Source organism: Polypterus senegalus, chromosome 14 (genome assembly GCF_016835505.1).
Source record: "Polypterus senegalus isolate Bchr_013 chromosome 14, ASM1683550v1, whole genome shotgun sequence".
Classification (NCBI taxonomy): domain Eukaryota; kingdom Metazoa; phylum Chordata; class Cladistia; order Polypteriformes; family Polypteridae; genus Polypterus; species Polypterus senegalus.
In genome coordinates this window covers 8,824,906-8,846,671 of record NC_053167.1, presented here as the reverse complement: position 1 = coordinate 8,846,671, position 21,766 = coordinate 8,824,906, and the positions used below count along the sequence as shown (strand labels likewise).

General features: G+C 41.3%; 1 protein-coding gene across 1 annotated transcript in view; it reads left to right on the top strand.

Moving 5' to 3' along the window:
• The window catches only part of fer1l4 (fer-1 like family member 4), a 144,597-nt gene that overhangs the window by 54,040 nt on the left and 68,791 nt on the right, over positions 1-21,766 (top strand). Inside the window, exons 3-5 of the mRNA XM_039734719.1 lie at positions 9,793-9,881; positions 12,775-12,874; positions 21,049-21,143. Coding sequence (XP_039590653.1) covers positions 9,793-9,881; positions 12,775-12,874; positions 21,049-21,143 — 284 coding nt within the window. The remainder of the gene's footprint in view (positions 1-9,792; positions 9,882-12,774; positions 12,875-21,048; positions 21,144-21,766) is intronic.

Here is a 21,766-nt window from a genome sequence, read left to right as displayed (position 1 = left end):
TTAATCCCAAGGGGAAATTCTCATACTCCAGCAGCAGTATACTGATAATAACAATATTCAATTAAAGAGTGATAACAATGCAGGTATAACAGACAATAACTTTGTATAATGTTAACGTTTACCCCCCCGGTGGAATTGAAGAGTCGCATAGTGTGGGGTCTCCTCAGTCTGTCAGTGGAGCAGGACGGTGACAGCAGTCTGTCGCTGAAGCTGCTCCTCTGTCTGGAGATGATCCTGTTCAGTGGATGTAGTGGATACTCCATGATTGACAGGAACCTGCTCAGCGCCCGTCGCTCTGCCATGGATGTCAAACTGTCCAGCTCCGTGCCTACAATAGAGCCTGCCTTCCTCACCAGTTTGTCCAGGCGTGAGGCGTCTTTCTTCTTTATGCTGCCTTCCCAGTACACCACCGTGTAGAAGAGGGCACTCACCACAACCGTCTGATAGAACATCTGCAGCATCTTATTGCAGATGTTAAAGGACGCCAGTCTTCTAAGGAAGTATAATCGGCTCTTGCACAGAGCATCAGTATTGGCAGTCCAGTCCAATTTATCATCCAGCTGCACTCCCAGGTATTTATAGGTTTGTACCCACTGCAAACAGTCACCTCTGATGATCACGGGGTCTGTGAGGGGCCTGGTCCTCCTAAAATCCACCACCTGCTCCTTGGTTTTGCTGGTGTTCAGTTGTTGGTGGTTTGAGTTGCACCATTTAACAAAGTCCTTGATTAGGTTCCGATAATCCTCCTCCTGCCCACTCCTCATGCAGCCCACAATAGCATTAAGTTTAAATCTCTTCTGGTTCATAAAACACGTGGATATTGCTCTCGGAGAAGGAACATCTACAGTGCAATTAAAATTTCTCTTGGATGAATGAAAACACTAACAAGCTAAATATTTAAATAGCAAGTTTCATTATCAGCAAGGACTGCCTTCTAATTAGGAAACTACCATACATACTCACAGATAAGTTCTCCTGCGGATAACTCGGGGGTTGATTTTATCATATAATTTCCGGTATTTTATAATGTTGGTCATTTAAGTTGAATGTGGAAAAACTGACGCTATTGGTCCAAGAGATTACGAAATGCTAATGCCCACCTGAGAGACTAACCAGGAGCCTTTTGTTTTCTATGCATTGTGCCTACGTGACCACACGGTAGTACCTGAACTATTCTGAACAGACGTTTGCACTGATTTGTGTTTTTTGTATCTCACACTCTCATACGCCTTTATCGTAAGAGCAGCCCTTATCTACGGCGGAGCATTCGACCAGAAGAAAACACGAAGCTGGTTTTAAATTAAACGTCGTTGACATAGCGAAAGAAATTGGAAACTGCACTGCTGCAACAAAATTTGATGCATCTGAGAAATTGATGTGAGATTGGAGGGAGCAAGAAAATGTAAAAAAAAAAAATTAAGTGTCGCATTTTTTGAGCGGAGTCTGATTTTATAATCGATTTTCCGTGTTTCAAGACCCGACTTATACTGTACGTGTATATATATGGTAATTGAAAGGACTGTGGCCCTCCAGGACTGCGACTGAGGACCCCCATACTAGGGTGTACCATGTTAGCCATTATGAATGTGGTGAGAAGTCAAGCAAAATGACACCTTTTATTGGCTAACTAAGAAGATTATATTATACAAGTTGTGGACGTTAGGGGGTCGCTGTTGCCCCTTAAACTCAACAGACAGGCACTCTGGACACAAGTTGAAAGCACCAAGAAGCATTCTTTTAATTATTTCTTCTTTCCCGTGCCACAACAAACACAATCAATAAACACAACACCTCTTCTCCTCCACACGTCCCAGAAAGCTCCATCACGCTCCTCCCGACTCCGGCTTGCTTGCTGGGTCTCCACCAGTCCTGTATACAGTCCTCGACACGGATCAGATGGAGAACTGTATTTTTCTTCAGCCCGGAAGTACGTCTCTGCTTCCGTCCCCGTGACTTTTCAGTATTTCCGGGCTATGCACACAGTAGGGACTCCCCTTCTCCCTGCAGCGTCTCCTGGCATCACCCATGGTACCCAGGAGGGCTGTGTTGCCGAACTCCAAGCTCCATAGTGCCCCGCAGGCATCTGGGGCACCACTGCAGTCCAGGGAAGCTGCCATCTATCGTCCTGGGTGAGGCAGTGTCCCTGATAAGCTGCCTCCCCCATCCTTCTATTACTGGGGCGTCCCGGCCGGGATAAACTTCTGGCCGTCCCTTACAAAGCAACATCTTGCATGAAGAAGGAGCCTGAGTTGCCTGAAAAGCTCGCTTATTGTAGTCTGCTCAGTTCGCCGATAAAAGGTGTCATTTTGCTTGACTTCTCATTACTCTGCCCTCTGAATTCACAGAACTGCATTCTATCAACAGTGACCTGTGAGTTAAGACCTCACTGTCATTTCCACGTAACCTAAAAGCGTCTTTGTGCTACGTCTCCTGTGTCATAAATCGCACTTCTTAAATCCCAATTCATGTACTATTTGACCTGTTTATTCCAGTACTGTTTCTTGGAGTAGCAGAGTCTATCCCAGTAACCTCAAGTGCATGGCAGGTGCTGGTCCATCACAGGACCTGGTCAAACACAGGCAGACACTCGCTCATGCTGGGTCAAGTTAGACTTGCCAGCCATCTAAGACAATCATCTTTTATATACGATAAGAGTGCCATTAGGACGAGAAGAACATGTAAACTCCGCACTGGGATTCAAACGTAGTCCTTTGTGCTGACCAGTGTGCCCCCACACACAAACTACCGTCAACATGAAAAAGAATTTTCCATACTGCACAGCAGAAATGTCATGGGTTACAATGAGAATTGTGATGAGATGTTGGTATGTGTGAATAGGAAGGATTAACAGACGGCAAATTAGTGCATCGATCACACCCTTCATTTGGAATTATCTCCCGGGGAATCATACAATTGCTTTAATGACGCATCTACTTCTTTAACTACACTTTTATTGCCTGCTTTTAAAGTGATCATGCAGACATATCCAAACATTTACGAAAACCTTAACATCACCATATGTTTCGTGAAGCACATTATCGAGTTTAACACAAAATGTAACGTTTTTCCACCCATGCTGGGATAGATAATCTCCTTGTTTTTCTTATTCCAAGAACAGGCAGGAGACATTGCTAGATATTGGTAAGCAGAGGGTTATATCTCAGAATGTGTAAACCAGGACTTCCTAAAGGCATTCTGTGGGGTTTAGGTCAGGAAGGAAGGGTGGCCAAAGCAGCATCTGCACACCATCAGGACAGCTCTGTGTATCCTGCTGTGGTCAGGTTGTGTGAGCAGAGGGCCTCTGTCAGGCTGCCTAGCTCTAGAGATACCCAGCATGAAGCCTGTCCCTCACTGTCCTGTCACTAATGTGGCCTTGTGTCAGCCGAAAGAAACAGCAGCAGTACGGGTGCCAGAGGGCTAATGATGTTCCAGAATGGTCTGAGGTGTCCATCTTGGGCAGGTGGCCACTCTGTCCTCTGTCCTGCTCGTCTGACATTCCTGCCTGCAGCATTCTAGTGTCCCTGGTGACATCTATCTATCTATCTATCTATCTATCTATCTATCTATCTATCTATCTATCTATCTATCTATCTATCTATAATAGTGCTCCTGGATCTGGACAAGAGGGGGTTGTGATCCTAAGGAGGCTGAGACCTGCCTGGAGGAGCAGTAATACCAGAAAAAGCCCTGCAAGTGGCGTTAGGGGGACCACAGACACACTTAGAGAGTACTTTGATCACGTCTCCCAGCAGCAAAAGACCGTGTTACCTGATGCATGCCTGCTGGTGAGCCTCAGATGTTGACACTGGCCTTGGGTCAGCTCATGCAGCTAGGGGATAGTGTGACATCTAGGTTGCTGCTGACCCTGGGTGATTGGAGTGAAATGGAAATAGGTGGCATGTATGAGCTGACAAAGGGATAAAGCAGCTAGTAGTACACACTGCAGGAGGATACCAAATGACCTTTTTAGGGCCACTCACCTGCAATCGGCGTAAAAAAGGGGATTCAATTTCTCTCTCTCTCTCACACCAGCATCATTAAAATATTGATATATACAGTAAATATACAGTACTAGATAGATAGATAGATAGATAGATAGATAGATAGTATATGCTTATATATACAGTATTTTTATTTTACATGGTAATCATAAACGTTTGAGTAAATCCACGCCTTTCAGCTAAAAGCCTTGGCCATGCTATACATCTTGTTTTCAAGCTTTTTACTTAGTGACAGGTATTTGCCTCCAGTAACAGTGAAGCCCTAATGTCACTGCCTTTCTAATTATCTGGGCTGGCCCCCCTCTATTAAAAGAAAATGTCAAAAAGCTTTACAGTACTCATTCAGCTTCTTTGTTTGATCTCAGTCGTCACTAATTACTCAATATAATCTGAAAGTTGGAAACATTTCTTGCAAGATTATGTTTTTCTCATTAAGGTTCTGCTGACATGAGAGCAGCAAATATATTGTATATATTATTTTTTTGTCATGTCACATATCTATCTATCATATAGTGCCTTTCACATATCTATCTATCTATCTATCTATCTATCTATCTATCTATCTATCTATCTATCTATCTATCTATCTATCTATCTATCTATCTATCTATCTATCTATCTATCTATCTATCTATCTGCCTTCTTGTAGAGGTGCCATCTTTTATTTCACACAAACTCCTGGAAAACATGCAAATTACACACAGGCAGAACTTTGGCTGGAATTTGAACCCAAGACTCCAGAGCTGTGGAACAAGAATTCTAATCACTGCACCACCAAGTATTTTTTCAATTGCATTGCTTCAACTATTTCAAAATGGTAGAGCCAAGGAAGTTACAAGTGCACGCACCTCAGAAAATATTTTCCCTTCATGCTGTGTTCAGGTAGAGTTGGGAATGGAAGACCTTGAACTTTTGACAGATTAGACCACTGCCCCGGATTTCTGTCTGCCCTGACAAGTTGAGCCAGTTTGGGGATTTCCAGGAAATGCCCCGTTGAGTTTTGTAACTTATTATGGGAATATATAAAGGGATCAATAACAACTTGCCTCACTTAGCTGGAGGCCTGATCTTTCCTGCTTTCCTGATGTAGCTTGATGCCACCAATGTAACTTCTTACAGTGTAGTAGTTAAGTGTAGAATTGTGTAGATTTTCATATTTTATATCACTTTACCCATTCTGATTAGATAGAAGAGTTAGAAGGTTTAATCCAAGATTAACTATTAACAGCTTTTTGCTCATACCAAAGAAGACAGTTTCATTTAGCAAACAAAGCAGAGCCTACCCCGTGTGAATCAGTGATAAAAAGAAAGAAAGCTATGTCCACACCTGCGGTTAAGTCAACAAAAGAAGTGGAAAGTAAAACTTTACTGCATAGCATTCCGCGACATCCTTGTACTGACGGGGTGTAACTACGGTGATTACGGCGATCCCTCCATCCTTCCATTCTTTTTCTAGAGCCTCTATGTCCATTATAGGTTACTCTTGAAAGACCAAGAGATACACTGGAGCCGAGAGTGCCTGTGTGGGAGGTCAATGTCTTTCAGCGGTTACGGATAATTGTAGACAAGGAATAAAAGCCCATACTGTTCTGATTTAGGAAGGTACTTGGCAGATCAAAAGGCAAAACCAGAGGATTAGGAGATGAAAGGAAATACAAAAAGAGGCTGCTCAAGATCTTTGGGGTGAGAACCAAAATACTGCTGACCTTCTACCACTGCACTATTGAAAGTATCCTGATTGGATGCATCATGGTGTGGTTTGGTAACTGGACTTGCCAGGATTGCAAGCTCCTCGACAGGACTGTCTGCACTGCTTTTAAAATCATTGAAGCTGATCTTCCACAGCTTTATACCATCCACTCCTCACCAATATCTGAGGAGGCCTGAATCCATCATCTCTGATCCCAGCCATACAGCTCATCCCCAGTTTTCATTTCAGGTAAATGTTACCACCCGCTTCAGGGAGAGCTTCAGGTCATGGAACTCTCGGTCGACGTAGTTTAGGAGTCCCAAGCACTAGAGAGGGTACCAAAAGCACTTTTAAAAAATGAGATGTTGAGAGCAAACACAGGGTCTTCATAAAAATAACAAGTTTATTTTCCTAAAAATGCACTGAAACAAAAGCAAGCTCAGTAGAGCACAAAAGGCAAAGGAATTGGCTGAAGTAATGAGACAATCCAAAGCAAACCCGTCCAAATACAGAAATTCAAAGAACAGTCCAAAAAGAGGGTAAAGGTCAAAAATGTAAGAAAACTCACAAAAGCACAAGTGCTCACCACTCTTCAGCACATTCAAAACTGTGGAAGATTTATAGGGAAGGGGGGGGGGGACCACCCACAATAAACATGGAACATAACACAGGCAGCTTATACGCATCGATAAAAAACAAAAATATAGAATGATGCACATCAACAACGTAAACCCGAAGAATCAAAAATAAAGGCAAGAGATATAAAAGATTAATTTGAACCCCAGCCAGGAAGGAAGAACCATTGGCTGAGTCAAGACATCGGTAACCTGAACAAACCTGCCCTGCACTGTACCCACCTGCTGGTTTATGTCAAATTCTGCTGTATAATAATATTAATAAGAACTCTTTACCTTTATATTGCACTTTTCTCACGACTCAAAACACTTTACACAGTAAGTGGGAAGACACTTTAACCTCCACCAATGTGCAACATCCACCTCAATGATGCCATGGCAGCCATTTTGTGTCAGTACGCTCACCACACATTAGTTGTTAAGTGGTTAACTAATTAGAGATAGGGGATGATTAGGGGAGCCTGCAGTGGGCAATTTGGACAAGACATTGAGACACACTCTATACTTTGCAAAGGATGTCCAGTGATCTTTGATGACCACAGAGAGTGAGAGCCTTGGCTTTATGTCTCATCCAAAGGACAGCACAATATTTAGAGCTCAGTGGCCCCATCACTGCCCTGGGGCATTGAGACCCACACACAGACCAGAGGGTATGCATTCCCTGCTGGCCTCACCTCTTCCAGCAGCAACCCATGCTTTTCCTGGTTGGTCTCCCATCCAAGTACAGGCCAGGCCCGAACATGCTTAGCTTCCAGAGGGGTACCTCTTCTGAAATGGAAGTAGTATGGCTGTCATATGTTACATCAGTAGTGATATCTACATTTTTTCTTCTTTTTAATCCAATTCTGTATATCTGTACAGTTCTCTTTTGCACTATGTACATTAGGCCATTCCCCTGCTACTCTTATTTCCTGTATTTCTTTATTTACACATGATCTGATCATCTTATTGCTTCCCTTCCCAACCATACCAACCCAACATTTGTGACACAAGAATTTCAAGATGTTCTCACGGTGTATGTGACAAGAAAGATCTGATATGATCTAAAAGAAATGACCATCAAAATCTGATATAAAAGCTAGAATTTAAGTTAAAAGAACAAAGTGTAAAGTTGTTTCTCTATTATATAAAAAAATCCTGTGACGAGACAAAGCTTTTATGAAGAGATTTTTTGAAGTCCTGTGAGACGAGACTTTGGCCGTGAGATTTTTTCAAGTCACGCTCTCCTTTCAACCATATTCAGCCACGCACACGGTAATCTCGCCTCTCATTCATGTGAATGCTTTTGTCAGACACAGTTCCTGCCCTCTCAGCTCTTATAAATGTTAATGTTTAAATTCCCAATTAAAGAAGACATATTATGTCTAAATCGTATTGAAGAATTTCAATAGCAACAAGAAACGAGAAAGTCAAATGAATTAATGCCAAAAATGTCGAGTTACAGGAAAAATGGGTTAACTTCGTATCAATAGACTCTGCTGAAACAGTTGGTGTTGATCGTGCGGAAGATGAAAACATCAACTTACAATATCCCGAAGAATATCTACAACCGTTAACACCGTCCGGTCTTCCACCGCACGAATTATTGTAGAAAGAAGGATGTATCCAAGAAAGGTAATGTAGTAAATCTTTAGGGGATAACATTAGACAACAAAGATCTGTATATGCCATTCGTATGAAAATGTTAACAGTTTTCCGTTAGAATAGTTTTTGCAAAGACAATTTACAAATCTCAGAGCCAAACATTTGAAAAAGTCATTTTATTTAATAGAGAGAAAGAAACGAAATTTACTCACGGGCAGTTATATGTTGTGTTGTCATGATGAATGTGATATTGATGAAAATTTTATTAAAAAAATAGTTTTAACTGAAGTTTTACAGTAAAAGTGTAAGTTTAAAAAGTTTTTGCATGTTAATTTCAAAGCCAAACAGAACGAAATCGTATTACACAATGAATAACTCTAACGCAACATGAAACATAATTTACTTTTAAACTATTACGTTTTACTATTTTTTAAAAAGGTTAATTACTCGCTGTAATGTAAAACAGTTCATATGTAGCAATTGCTATGAAAATAACAATCTGTTTAAATTGTACATCTGCTTCCCATACGCGAGCGACAGAACCGCAAAGAAACTAGCTCGTAGCGCAAGCAGGGGGGCTGGCGAGCCAAGTGAGCAGGGGGCAAAGCCCCCTAGTTAATCTAAAAAATATGCATGTAAAAATTTTGTTTTGATCTTTTAAGAAATCTCCAAGTACCTGGACATCGTCCCCCAGCTGATGCTAGCTTATGAAGCATTGTGTCAGTGACATCACAATGAGCAACGATAGGGGCCACGCCCCCTAGCAACAGCTCACCGCATCGCACAGGAAAACAAGCATAGAAACTAATAACACTAACGTGTTCTCTGACATTAAAACACATCACAAATTCTACAAAATACCACCAGCAAAAATTCATTTAATGAGTTAAAAAATAGTCATGACAGGTGAGATTGGCCTTGTGAAAGGGGTATTAGAGGACATCAGCAGGCAGGGGGTAACTAAACCTTCACTCCAAGCCACTGAGGCCTGCCATGAGCACCAGAGAGCAGCACGTCGTACGTTTCTATGGCAGATGAATCAAGCAGAAATATAAGAACAGCAACCTGGAAGTTGCTCTGCAGTTTGTGGCTCTTTTAAAATGCTGCTGGGCTGCTGGGATTCCTTTTGTAACTTGGTGCCGCTTATGGTGAATCTTCTCAGATAGATAGATAGATAGATAGATAGATAGATAGATAGATATGAAGGACACTATATGAGATAGATAGATAGATAGATAGATAGATAGATAGATAGATAGATAGATAGATAGATAGATAGATAGATAGATAGATAGATAGATAGATAGATGTCACCAGGGACACTAGAATGCTGCAGGCAGGAATGTCAGACCAGCAGCACAGAGGACTAGAGAGGCCACCTAGAAGATCATTAGCCCTCTGGCACCCGTACTGCTGCTGTTTCTTCCGGCTGACACAAGGCCACATTAGTGACAGGACAGTGAGGGACAGGCTTCATGCTGGGTGTCTCTAGAGCTAGGCAGCCTGACAGAGACCCTCTGTAATAGATACTTTATTAATCCCAAGGGGAAATTCACAATTCTCTTGTGAATCTTGACTTTAAAACCTCAGCACCAAAATTATTATTTGGTGTTTCTTAACCAGGCTGGGCACACTGCCATTCCATTGTTATTTATTCAATGAAGATTTCAATCAAGACTACAATGCTACAAAATGCTTTACTAGTAAACACTAGGTAGCCCAATGCACCCTATGCAGCATAACATATCTTATTATATTAAGCTTTCATTCTGTGCTAAGATCCCTTATAAGAAATCTGAATTTAAGATGGAATTTCTGCTTCTTCAGCTCCGGTTCTGGTGTTACATCACACATCTTGATTTTTCTTTCTCTGTTTCTCTAGCAATTCCGTTGGCCTCATTATGGAAAACAAATCCGGGAGGAGATGCTCACCATCATGGTGTACAACACAAGCAAAGTTTTTAGTAACAGGTGAGTCACCAGGGGTCTTCTGCCTGACACTGTCTGGGATATCATGGTACAGAGAATCCAGGTGAAGAACAATCAGAACAAATGGAGACTGCTTAACTTGTGAAAAAACAACATGCTTTAGTGTATTGTTGTAATAATAAGAATAATTCATTACATTTATAAAGCACTTTTTCTCACTACTCAAAGTGCTATCACACGGAGAGGACCAGGATGCAAGCCCATGATCTCCTTACTGCGAGGCAGTAGTGCTACCCCTGCGCCGCCCGTGTAAAAGTGTACTTGGAAAGAAAACAAGTCCTATCTTCCAAGGTTTAGGAGTCAATCGCCATTTTGTTTTATCACTTATCTGGCACTGCATTGAGGTACCAGTCAATTTTTACTTAGACTAGGGGGCTTTGCCCCCTGCTTGCTTCCTCTTGCCCCCACCCGGGGCGTGCTACTTGCCAGCCACTTCACATCTCTGCCTCTCGTGTTGTGAAGAGGAGGGCTGAACGCACGCTAAGGAGATGCGGTCGCTCCTCCGAAACCCCCTCTTAAACGGTGATGCAATGGGAAACAAATCCAGTTTTTTTACCTCCTCTTTGCTCGATCAGTTGGCTTGCTGCTGCTGCTTGTGCCGTGCTGCGTGATCTGCATGTCGCGTTGCGCTTCAAACATTTAAAAGCCTGTACAGCAGCTGTCCTCCTTGTCTCGCGGGACGTTAAAGTGTCTCTGAGAAAATCACGTCTCGCTCCGAGATGTTTTTATATAATAGAGAGATGTCTTGGTGGTAAAAAGCAGTATTGTAATAAGATTAGTCAACTACACCAAGCCCTGCATTGCCCAGATGCCCATTTAATGTGAAAAACAATTTTATGTAGCTGTTGTCGCTATGATAGCCCATGTAATATGAAATTAAGCAAAGTCTGACATACTTGTTGGCGACTCCCCCATTGTGGACGTATTTTCGTAGAGCTGACTGTTTTATGTAGCTTCGTATTATTAGATGTTCATGAGAAAGGTTTTAATACTATCAGTGCTGCCATTTTGTGCGACATCTGATAATTTGTTAATAATATCTAAGCCCCTTAACGCGCACACGTACCGGTCCCGGGACATAACAGCGTTTTAAAAACGTTACAGTAATGTGTGCATGCCCATCTGCCATGCATCTCGACATACTACCCATCAAATGAAACTTCAAAGTCTCGTCTTACCGATGATATAAACCATTTTGACACACAACAACCACAGCACTGACACTAAAGCCTTTTTTACAGAGAAGTACATACTTTTAAGAGTTGACTTTCCCTACCTTTGAAGACCCCCTGCAAGTCAAACATCAATATTTCCGAGCAGTATTGATCCCATTCTGTCCAGCGAATATAATCCAGTAAAACGATTTAGGTCCAAAACACACGATATATCCTCAAAGGGACAAAAACTCCAGAAAACGTTTCATAACTTGAGACTAGCTACGTAATTTTTTTTCATCTCTATTGATCATATCAGACGTAATTTGTTTCTGTCGGCGATAACCATGCTACCGCATGAAACACGGAAGTGTTAGCTTCTGATCGACACCTAAGTTGGCCAATTACGACGGGTCTGGGGTTGACTGGCACCTCGTATAGCCAACGAGTGTCACAGACAGCTGAAGGATGACGTAAAACTCCAAACCCTGGGTAGAATCTACCAGTTTGATTGGACACTGTGACTGACACTCAAAACTTACAGCCAATGAGCAGCCGAGCATTTTGATATGTAACTTGCCATACTAACTTGTAAACAAACGATCGAGCTGCGAAGGTGGCATTTGTGCCAGTCTGCAGAGTTGGTGCGTGGTTGTTTATTGTGATTTCGCCAAGTTTTTTCGCATTTTAAATATGAATAAAAGTAGAAGTTTAAACGTAAATAATCGCTCGATTAAATAATAGATGCATGTACGCGGCGTGAAAATATTCAATCGGCCCAGGAGACGTCTAATGGCAGAGAGCGACGTGTGCCACGCCCTTGTGCTTTCTGCTTGCTAGTGATTGCTGCCATCAAGTGGCACATGGAAAAACGCTGAGCTGTGTTGTAACAGTTTGTAAAAGAAATGTATATAGTTTGTGTGCATTTTATAAAAAAAGTAAAAAATAAAAAATATAAATATATTTTTGGCCCATAAGACTTGTATTGACTATTTTTACATAGAAATGTGTATTTTTTATTGTTTTTATTATTTCCATAACTAATAGAGTGACACTGTGTGTAGATATAGATTCCTTTAGGTGTAAGCTTTCAGTAGAGCCCTCATTGATATCTGTGGGTTGAAGCATTCAAAAGTTATTACACTTTTTCCATATGTTCCAAAATGTGGATAATGGATAAACCATAGATCCCTCTAAAAGCACCTGGACATGCCCACATAAAAACTGGTGTAAAAATGTCATTTTTACAGGTATTCTTTTCAAATTTGAAATGTGAGTAGTCAACAAGTTATTCTGTTGGTACATAGTGTGTTTCTGTCCCCACCTACCTACTGCAGCTTTAGAGGCCTTTATTTTCACAAAAAAACTTAGGCGAGAACAAAAAAATTCATTTTTTCTGTGAGTTCTAATGTGCATAACTTTTGATCAGTCACACCTACAGTGATTCTGACTACTAAGGGTGAAACTAGAGAATGTTACCTTTACAAAGAGACCAAACATGTGTTTATACTCCAGATAGCTCAATAACAGCAATGATTCTAATATGGAGAGGTCGAATTACAAGCGATTTAGCAAAAATGACCCCGCTTGATAAAGATTAAGATAAAATCAAAGAAAAAAGAGACTGCATTATGGTATCGCATCAAACGTTTGTGCTCATGTAGATATAAAGTATCTAATGTTTCCCTTTTGGTGATGGGGGGTTTGATCCTTTTTTGCAGATTATTGGGAAAGCTGGTGATCAGTCTGCAGCATCTTGTTTCGGCTGGACGTCTCGTACTTAAGGAACCTCTGGTTGACAAAAATTACAGCCTGACAGATGTGAGTGATGGTGTGCAATTCAATTTTGTATCAATTGGCTTCTCCTTCCTCGTTGCTTTGCTGTTCTCTTAATATTCATCCTGTGCTTAATGTTATATAATAATATTGTAGTGAGTTGAGGGTGCGGACCTGAGAGTGGGTGTGGATTGGCTAATACCTGCAGAATCCGACTTTAAAGCAGCAGGTGAACGGGGGTGCACTTACTGAACACATAAAACGCTTCTCCTGGCTCCTAGAGGCCATTGACTTGGCAAGTGTTCGATTCGGACCCTGGGCTTGGGTCAGCTCATAGAGAGCCAGGGGGAAGAACAGAGTGGCATACAATTTGTCTTAGACCCTGGGTGAGCAGAAGCCAGGCAGCATATGTGGAGGGACAAAGGGAAAAAGCAGATGGTAATGCATGCGTATTGCCATGGAAGATCCTAACGGCTGGTGGAAACCAAAAGGTCCTTCATAGTGCCAATCAGGGGGGTGTTAATGCCATTTTTCTGTGACCCGTACTCCTCTAGCTCATTACAATGTCATAAAGATTGTTCTTTATCAGTATACTGCTGCTGCAGTATGTGAATTTCCCTTTGGGATTAATAAAGTCTCTATCTAATCTAATCTAATGGAGCTACTGTAAGGTAAGGCACATTAATTAACCCAACTTTGGATACTGAAGAGTGTCCAGTCAAGGGTGGGCTACTAACAGGCCCATGCAGGTCATCACTTTGTGAAAATCAACCGATGGCGTATTTTCTCCAGGAATGATGTTTCCTCTCCTCCATTATCAACTAGCAATACCACAATCATAACAGTACGCTACTTTATTTTGCCATTATTTATTTATGTTAATTGTTCAGATTTAATTGTGTGCATAATATGATTTGACTTTTTATGTGCATGAGCATTGCATATTTTACTAATTTATTGTTAACACATTATTATTATTACTTGGCTGACACCTTTATTCAAGGTGATTTCCAACATTTGAGATCTGATTGGTTCCATTTCCAAAGGCAGGTGAAGGGTCACGCAGTGTCTGTCATGTGATTTGAACCAACAACCTCAGGAAGTTAAAAGAGAAATATGGATGAATGCTTTGAGTCTCTGTTCTGTGAAAATCAGTACACAAACTGTGAATTGATTTTTTTGTTAACTAACTTTATTGGGTGCAGATAGTTGGGACAGAATTGCTAATTGTAGGGGTCCTTTGCATTTCGTTTTCATGGCCCACGTCCTGCTTGTTTTCTGTGGACTTCTCAGGACTGCTGCTTATCACCCAGCCATACAAACGTATTCCATTGCATGACTGCAGCAAACTGAAGCCCATTCTGGCAGCTTCAAGAACGGTTCAGCTGGGCGCCAGTCCATTTCAGTTTTTCAAGTTTGAATTTCCCCTTGAGATTAATAAAGTATCTATCTATCTATCTATCTATCTATCTATCTATCTATCTATCTATCTATCTATCTATCTATCTATCTATCTATCTATCATATAGTGCCTTACGTATCTATCTATCTATCTATCTATCTATCTATCTATCTATCTATCTATCTATCTATCTATCTATCAATTAATTATATAGTGACTATCTATCTATCTATCTATCTATCTATCTATCTATCTATCTATCTATCTATCTATTTCAGAACATCCTCACTGCCCAAAACCCTGAGTCACACTGCCTGGGTCTCCCACTGTTGTGGGAAGAAATATGGAGTTCCCAGATGAAACTCATTCACATACAGAGAGACCCCTGGAGCTGTGAGGCTTTGTCACTAACCACCGTGCCACTGTTCAGCCCACTTGTAATGTTAACATCTCAAATTATTTTCAATAAAATCCTGTATTTTCTAAACGATGGTGGTTAAGGAAGTACATTGACTGCATTCTCACCCTGTGATTCACTGTCTCGGGCTCTTGGGCAAGTTGTTGTGCTGTAAGCGGCGTCTCTGATTGGTTGCACAGAAAAACACAAAGTCTAGTCATGATCACTCCTCAGTTCTCTCGAACCCTGCTTACTTTATTCTGGACAGACGGGTTAGAGAGCTGCCTCAAAAGCTTCCTGATCAAAACATCCTAGTTCAGAAGTGAACATGGCATGCACAACGCAGCTTGCGTGAGAATCTCTTGCGCATTCCTAAGAAACTTACTCATTCGTGGATACGGAATGCAAAAGCATGCAGGGACTTTCTAAACAAAATGTCTGGATAATGACTTTTTCAATTAGCCGACTTTCTGAAAGTGCTAAGGAAGTTTTTTTTTAATGTCCACACCTCAGTGAACTTCTCATCTGTTAAAGAAAATTGTCCGTGTGTTCTGTGAAACTGGGACATAATCATCTGCACCTCATTCTCCATTAAAAACAACATACATTTGTGTATCATAATAGCAGTTAAAAAAAAATCTCTTTACATTTTTGGCAGAATTTGATCACAATCTAACCTTGGCAGTGGACATTCTTAACTTTGCACTGACAGATGTCTTAAAAAGCTTCATGAAGTAAATAGCAGATAATTATTCATGCTGAAGGCATAGGAAGTCTTTCAGCTTCTAAGCCTGTCTTACAACAATCCAAATTTATGATTCATCTTTATAATATGTAATGGCAGGCTGAGCATTTATATTTAACTCTTTAGGTGTCTCGGGGTTTATAATGAACTATACGATAGCTGAAAGACCTAGAATGTTTTTGTTAACAAGACTAGGCCCCCTGCTCGCTTTGCTCGCCAACCCCACCTGCACTTTGTCTCTGTCGTTCGCGTATGTGGATTTCACTTAAAGCCAAACAACAAAACTTTTAATTCTCACAGATAGGACTCTTTATTGGGAAGAAACACTACTTTTCCCTGATGGCAACACGAATTTGACAATCTACAAGTCTCTGACTTAAAGTTTAATACCGAACAATATATTCAATCTCTCTTCGCTGTTCTGTTATTTCACTGAGTAATAATCTCTGTTTGTTTGCGCAAATGCGATCTTTACTATCCACTTTTTGAGACATTCGAATTTTGGTACTTCCATTATCTCTAACCTGCTCTGCATGTGTACCGTGCCAATGTTTTTGGAATGTTTTAATTCCTGCGGATACGCCTCTTCATTGGTAAGAAACACTACTTTTTTGTTTCCCTGATGGCAACACGAATTAGACGATCTACAAGTCTCCGACTTGGAGTTTAAATCTGAACAATATATTCGATCTCTTTTTGCCGTTCCGTTATTTCACAGAGTAATGATCTCTGTTTGTTTGCGCTAATGCAATCTTTACTATCCTTCTTTTGAGACTTTAGAATTTTCGTACTTCCATTATCTCTAACCTGCTCTGCATGTTTATCGCACCAACGTTTTTGAATTGTTTACGATGTTCTTCTTTGTCGTTTACTCTTTGTCTTTTAGTTCCGGCCCCGGTATGGTTAAATCTCTTGGTACAAAGACTTGTCTTGCGGAACTTGAAAGTATCTCCATGAAAAAGTCACGTCTCGTCTCCTTCCAAGATTTCTTTTTATAATAGAGAGATTACTTGCTTCACTGCTATTCAGAGCAGTCCAATCCGTTCATTTTTTCTGATCCTTTCACATGCCCCTAAAAGTGTTGCCTGAGCACGTAATGTCCCAAGTAACATGCTGTGTTCCCTTGAGTTGGTCACGCCAGCGTTCAGCTCTGCCACTGAATCCCTGAGTTCAAGCCCTGGCTCAGACGCCTTATCTCCCTACAAGAATCTGAGCAGACTGCTTCACCTCCCTCCTGTACTGTTTACTGTGGCGGCAGGCAGTAGTGTAACTAGAACTTGGTGGGCCCTAGAACAAAAAATAAATTAGTCTCCCCCTCAAAGTACAAAAGAAACGACATCCGACAATGTCTTATAAGCCAGTGTTTCTCAGCCACTTGGGTCTTGGGCTCTGACGGTCACACTCACATCATCGAGAGGTGAACTTCTCCTACTTGTACATCACAAGAACACTAACATGGAAAATACTGGGCCTCGACACCAAAAAGGGTGAGAAATGCTGATATAAGCTACATGAAAGGTCAATAGTCATAATTAAGCTTATGGAGTGGTGGGACTAATAACCACCGTTAACTATTTCATTCCAATGTCATGTAGGCAAGCATCTCTCTCTCTCTCTCTCTCTCTATAAATATATATATATACTGCTCTAAAAAATTAAAGGAACACTTTTTAATGAGAGTATAGCATCAAGTGAATGAGACTTCTGGGCTATCAATCTGTCAGTTCAGTAGCAGAGGGGCTTGTTAATCAGTTTCACCTGCTTTGGCGTTAATGAAATTAACAACAGGTGCACTAGAGGGGCAACAATGAGACGACCCCCAAAACAGGAATGAATGGTTTAACAGGTGGAGGCCTCTGACATTTTTCCCTCTTCATCTGTTTTTTCACTAGTCTTGCATTTGGCTACGGTCAGTGTCACTACTGGTAGCATGAGGCAATACCTGGACCCTACAGAGGTGGCACAGGTAGTCCGACTTCTCCAGAATGGCACATCAACACATACCATTGCCAGAAGGTTTGCTGTGTCTCCCAGCAAGGGAATGGAGGAGATTCCAGGAGACAGACTGTTACTCTAGGAGAGCTGGACAGGGCCGAAGAAGGTCCTTAACCCATCAGCAGGGCCCACCGGTATCTGCTCCTTTGGGCAAGGAGGAACAGGATGAGCACAGCCAGAGCCTACAAAATGACCTCCAGCAGGCAGGCCACTGGTGTGAATGTCTCTGACTTAACAATCAGCGACAGACTTCATGAGGGTGGCCTGAGGGCCCGACGTCCTCTAGTGGGCCCTGTGCTCACTACTCGCCTGGCACCGTGGAGCTTGTGTGGCATTTGCCACAGTATACCAGAATTGGCAGGTCCACCACTGGCACCCTGTGCTTTTCACAGATGAGAGCAGGTTCACCCTGAGCACATGTGACAGACGTGAAAGGGTCTGGAGAAGCCGTTGAAAATGTTATGCTGCCTGTGACATTGTTCAGCATGACCGGTTTGGTGTTGGGTCAGTGATGGTCAGGGGAGGCATATCTATGGAAGGACACACAGACCTCTACAGGCTAGACAACGGCACCTTGACTGCCATTAGGTATCGGGATGAAATCCTTAGACCCATTGTCAGAACCTGTGCTGGTGCAGTGGGTCCTGGGTCCTTCCTGCTGCATGACAATGCCAGGCCTCATGTGACGAGAGTATGCAGGCAGTTCCTGGAGGATGAAGGAGTCAATACCATTGACAGGCCCCCACGCTCACTTGCCTGACCTCAATCCAGTAGGACACCTCTGGGTGGGATGATATGTTGGGGTCCATCCAACGCCGCCAGGTTGCACCTCAGACTGTGCAGGAGCTCAGTGATGCCCTGGTCCAGATCTGGGAGGAGATCCCCCAGGACACCATCTGTCATCTCATTAGGAGCATGCCCACCTCCAATGACATTGTCAGGCATGCATACAAGCACATGGGGGCCATACAAAGTACTGAGTGAGATTTGGAGTTGCTGCAATGAAATTTTGGCAAAATGGACAAGCCTGCCTGCCACATCATTTTTTCACTTTGATTTTCAGGATGTCTTTGAATTCAGCACTCTGTAGGTCGATAATTTTCATTTCCAATAAATGATGTGGCATCCTTTCGTTCCTAACACATTACCCAGTCCATATCAGTATGGATATCCAGCAGGATTTTTTCCCCCCATTGAGATCTGATGCGTTCCTTTAATTTTTTGAGCAGTTTATATATACTGTATACATATATATATATATTTTGATTAAGATTAGATATAAAATGCTAAGGTTTGTCCTTCTGTAATACAATTACTTGCAAACTAATAGTTTGATCTAAGTCTTAATCAAAATATGGCCTGATATGTTCTGGAAATTTGAGGTCTTGGAAAAGTGACCTCTGTTTGTGAGTTTATTACGGCAAATTGACTTCAAAACCAAGTGACATGGCAGAAAGATAAAGAAGAGCAGCATCATTTGCTGGGCATCAAATAAATCACAGAAGTGATGAACAACACCATAATAAAGAATAAAGAAGAAGAAGAAGAGCAGTGACGCTGGCTAAGCATCAAGTGCAGGATACAGAATGCAAGAAGAAATGTATGGCGACAACCGAGAAGATTGTCTACAAAGATTTAAGACCTTCTAAAAGCATTGGGCTTAGATAAAACAAAATCCTGTTTTTGAATGTATTTTATTTATTGATCATTGAACATCAAACTTTATTAAGTGTGCATAAAGGGCAGAAAAGCAAACTGCAAGCTACCATAATGGCAGGAAATAAAAGAAGAGCAGAGACGCCTTCTGATTCAAGAATTGACAATTGCAGAGAAATGCATGGCGACAATCAAGACGATTGTTAAATATGTTTGCAGAATTTGTAATCAAGTGTGAGTTCTTATACTTGTAAACAACTGGCGGAGAGTTTACTGTTATTTACATCTATTATCACACAACCCACACCCTAAATCAACAGGCTCCTTACTTTATCTTCTAAAAACGTTGTGCTTATACAAACATCCTATTTTTTAAAAGTGTCGTATTTATTGACTATCGAACATCAAACTTAATTAAATGTTTTTGAAAGTATTGTATTTATTGCTTATCAAGCTAATTTGTTAAATGTGAATAAAGAGCGGCAAACTGACCTGTGCTCATGTGTCTACAACAAAGTGAATGAAAAACAAACTTCTGGTCACCATGATGGCTGGGAGACAAAGAAGAAGCTGAGCCGTGACATCTGCTGAGTGTCAAGCAAAGTGCAGGAGGCGCTGAAGTGATAAAGAATGAGAAATAATAAGAAGACAAGACACTGAAACACATAGACAAGCAAGAAGCAATCCTGAACATAGAATAGATGAGCAGCAGCAGGCTCAAATGTAAAACAAAGTCCAGGATACAGAATACAAGAACGAGATCCAAAGACCAATGCACACCAACAAACGGGAAGATCATCAAATACTTGAAACCCCTGACCATATGCAAACATGGCTTTTACATCCTTGGATCAATATTTGTTTGAAGAGCACTACTCAGGAAGGTTGGATCACTAATCTGGTCCCTTTCAAGTTGTATTTTTTAATGATGAAAACAAAAGAATATGTCGGCAAACTGGAAAAGTTCAGCTTGCTCTTTAGGAACCACCGGAAAGAATAAAATACATTATGACTTCTGAAATATATTATGTTTAAAAGAAGTAAGTATTTAGCAAAAATAAGAAGTGCATTTTATTTAAGTATTGTAGGTCTCACTAGTGTTCGACCAATCATGCAGTTACACAATGGCCCCCCACCAGCACTGCCTACAGTTATGCCTCTGGCTCACCGCATGGCTCTGAGGATGTCGTCTCAGCAGGCCTGGTCTTCCAGTTGTAGCAGCGAGCCGATCACCTCACTTCTCAGCCTCGCCACTCCTGCCAAGTGTGACTCTGAACAGCATGCCACTCGGCTCTGTCACTGAGTCACAGTTTGACTCATTAACAGATCACTTTCCTTCCTCTTGAGTTTGCACGCTCTCTTCGTTTTACAGCAACAGAATATAAATATGTAATCGTGGGCTTTGTGACTCGAGTTGGTGATTGGAGACACAAAATCTTCCATGAGTCTTCCTCTGAGTTGATTTTCTTTATCGCTGCTTTACCATCAATGCCCAGGCCGACAGCCCCACTTCCAGTCCTCTTTATGTTCTTAGTGTTTCCAACTGCAATTCAGAAAATGTCTGTCAAAGCAAAGCTAGCTGTAACAATTTAGAACACAGATTCTTCAAACCTTATACAGTATATACAGAACAAACCCAAAATAATATCACATTAGAAATCTAGAATTACCAGTAGAAATTATTTAAGTGAATTAAATAATTGATAGATAGATAGATAGATAGATAGATAGATAGATAGATAGATAGATAGATAGATAAGGCACTATATAATAGATAGATAGATAGATAGATAGATAGATACTTTATTAATCCCAAGGGGAAATTCACACTTGACATTGTCTGCAGATACAACCAGTTTTCTTTTCCCAAAAACAAGCTAATTGCTCGGTTATTGCTAAACAGATTTGAATCGTTAATGATATTTGCAGTTTGTTTCAATGTTTATACTTAAAATTGTTCTACCCTATGTTTATGAATATTTCATTTTATATTCTAATTACAATATTTGAATGTCTTATTTCAGATTGTTATTGAGGTTGATATTTGCTATCATCCAATAGAAGGCCCTGCAGGAACCTGGCAGCAGGATGATTTTCTGGACTCGACTGAAGATGAAGGGTTTGTAGGACCACCCAAGTCTCTGACGCTAACCTTTATCACAGGACACTGTAGAACGCCCATCAGCTATGTGGCCAGCTTCAGACACATTTTGACTCAACTTTTTCTAATACATAACTCGGAATATTTGTTTGTGTGTTTGTCCGCCCGCTATGCAATTCCCTAATTCTGAATGTAGTGTATGTTGGCCACATTTTGCACAGATTCCCTAATCGTACAGGAGACTGTAGGCTATGTTTCATTCTGAAATGTTTCCCCTTAAGGAAGTTTAATTAGAGGCCACACCTGAACCAGGAGGGATTTTTGGGATTTGGCAGAGGAATGCAAAGTTGCTCCCCACGGTTTGTTTAGTCAGTAAAATTTTGGTTTGGGGGCAAAATCTTTTTCTTTGTTTGGGAACTTTATTTAGCTATCACACTCACACTTTATTCAGCCTTGGACAATGCCTCTAATTAGGGGTCGGGAGGCTTAGGTATACGTTTAAGTTTCTACATATACCAGTAATGGCGCACCGCACGAATTCACTTGACTTGCGCTTACCTAGTTTTCATGCTCTTTCTTTCTCTGTATGTTTAGCATTCGTTTGCTCAGAGGTTCCTGAGCAGATCTTCTTTTCTCCACCC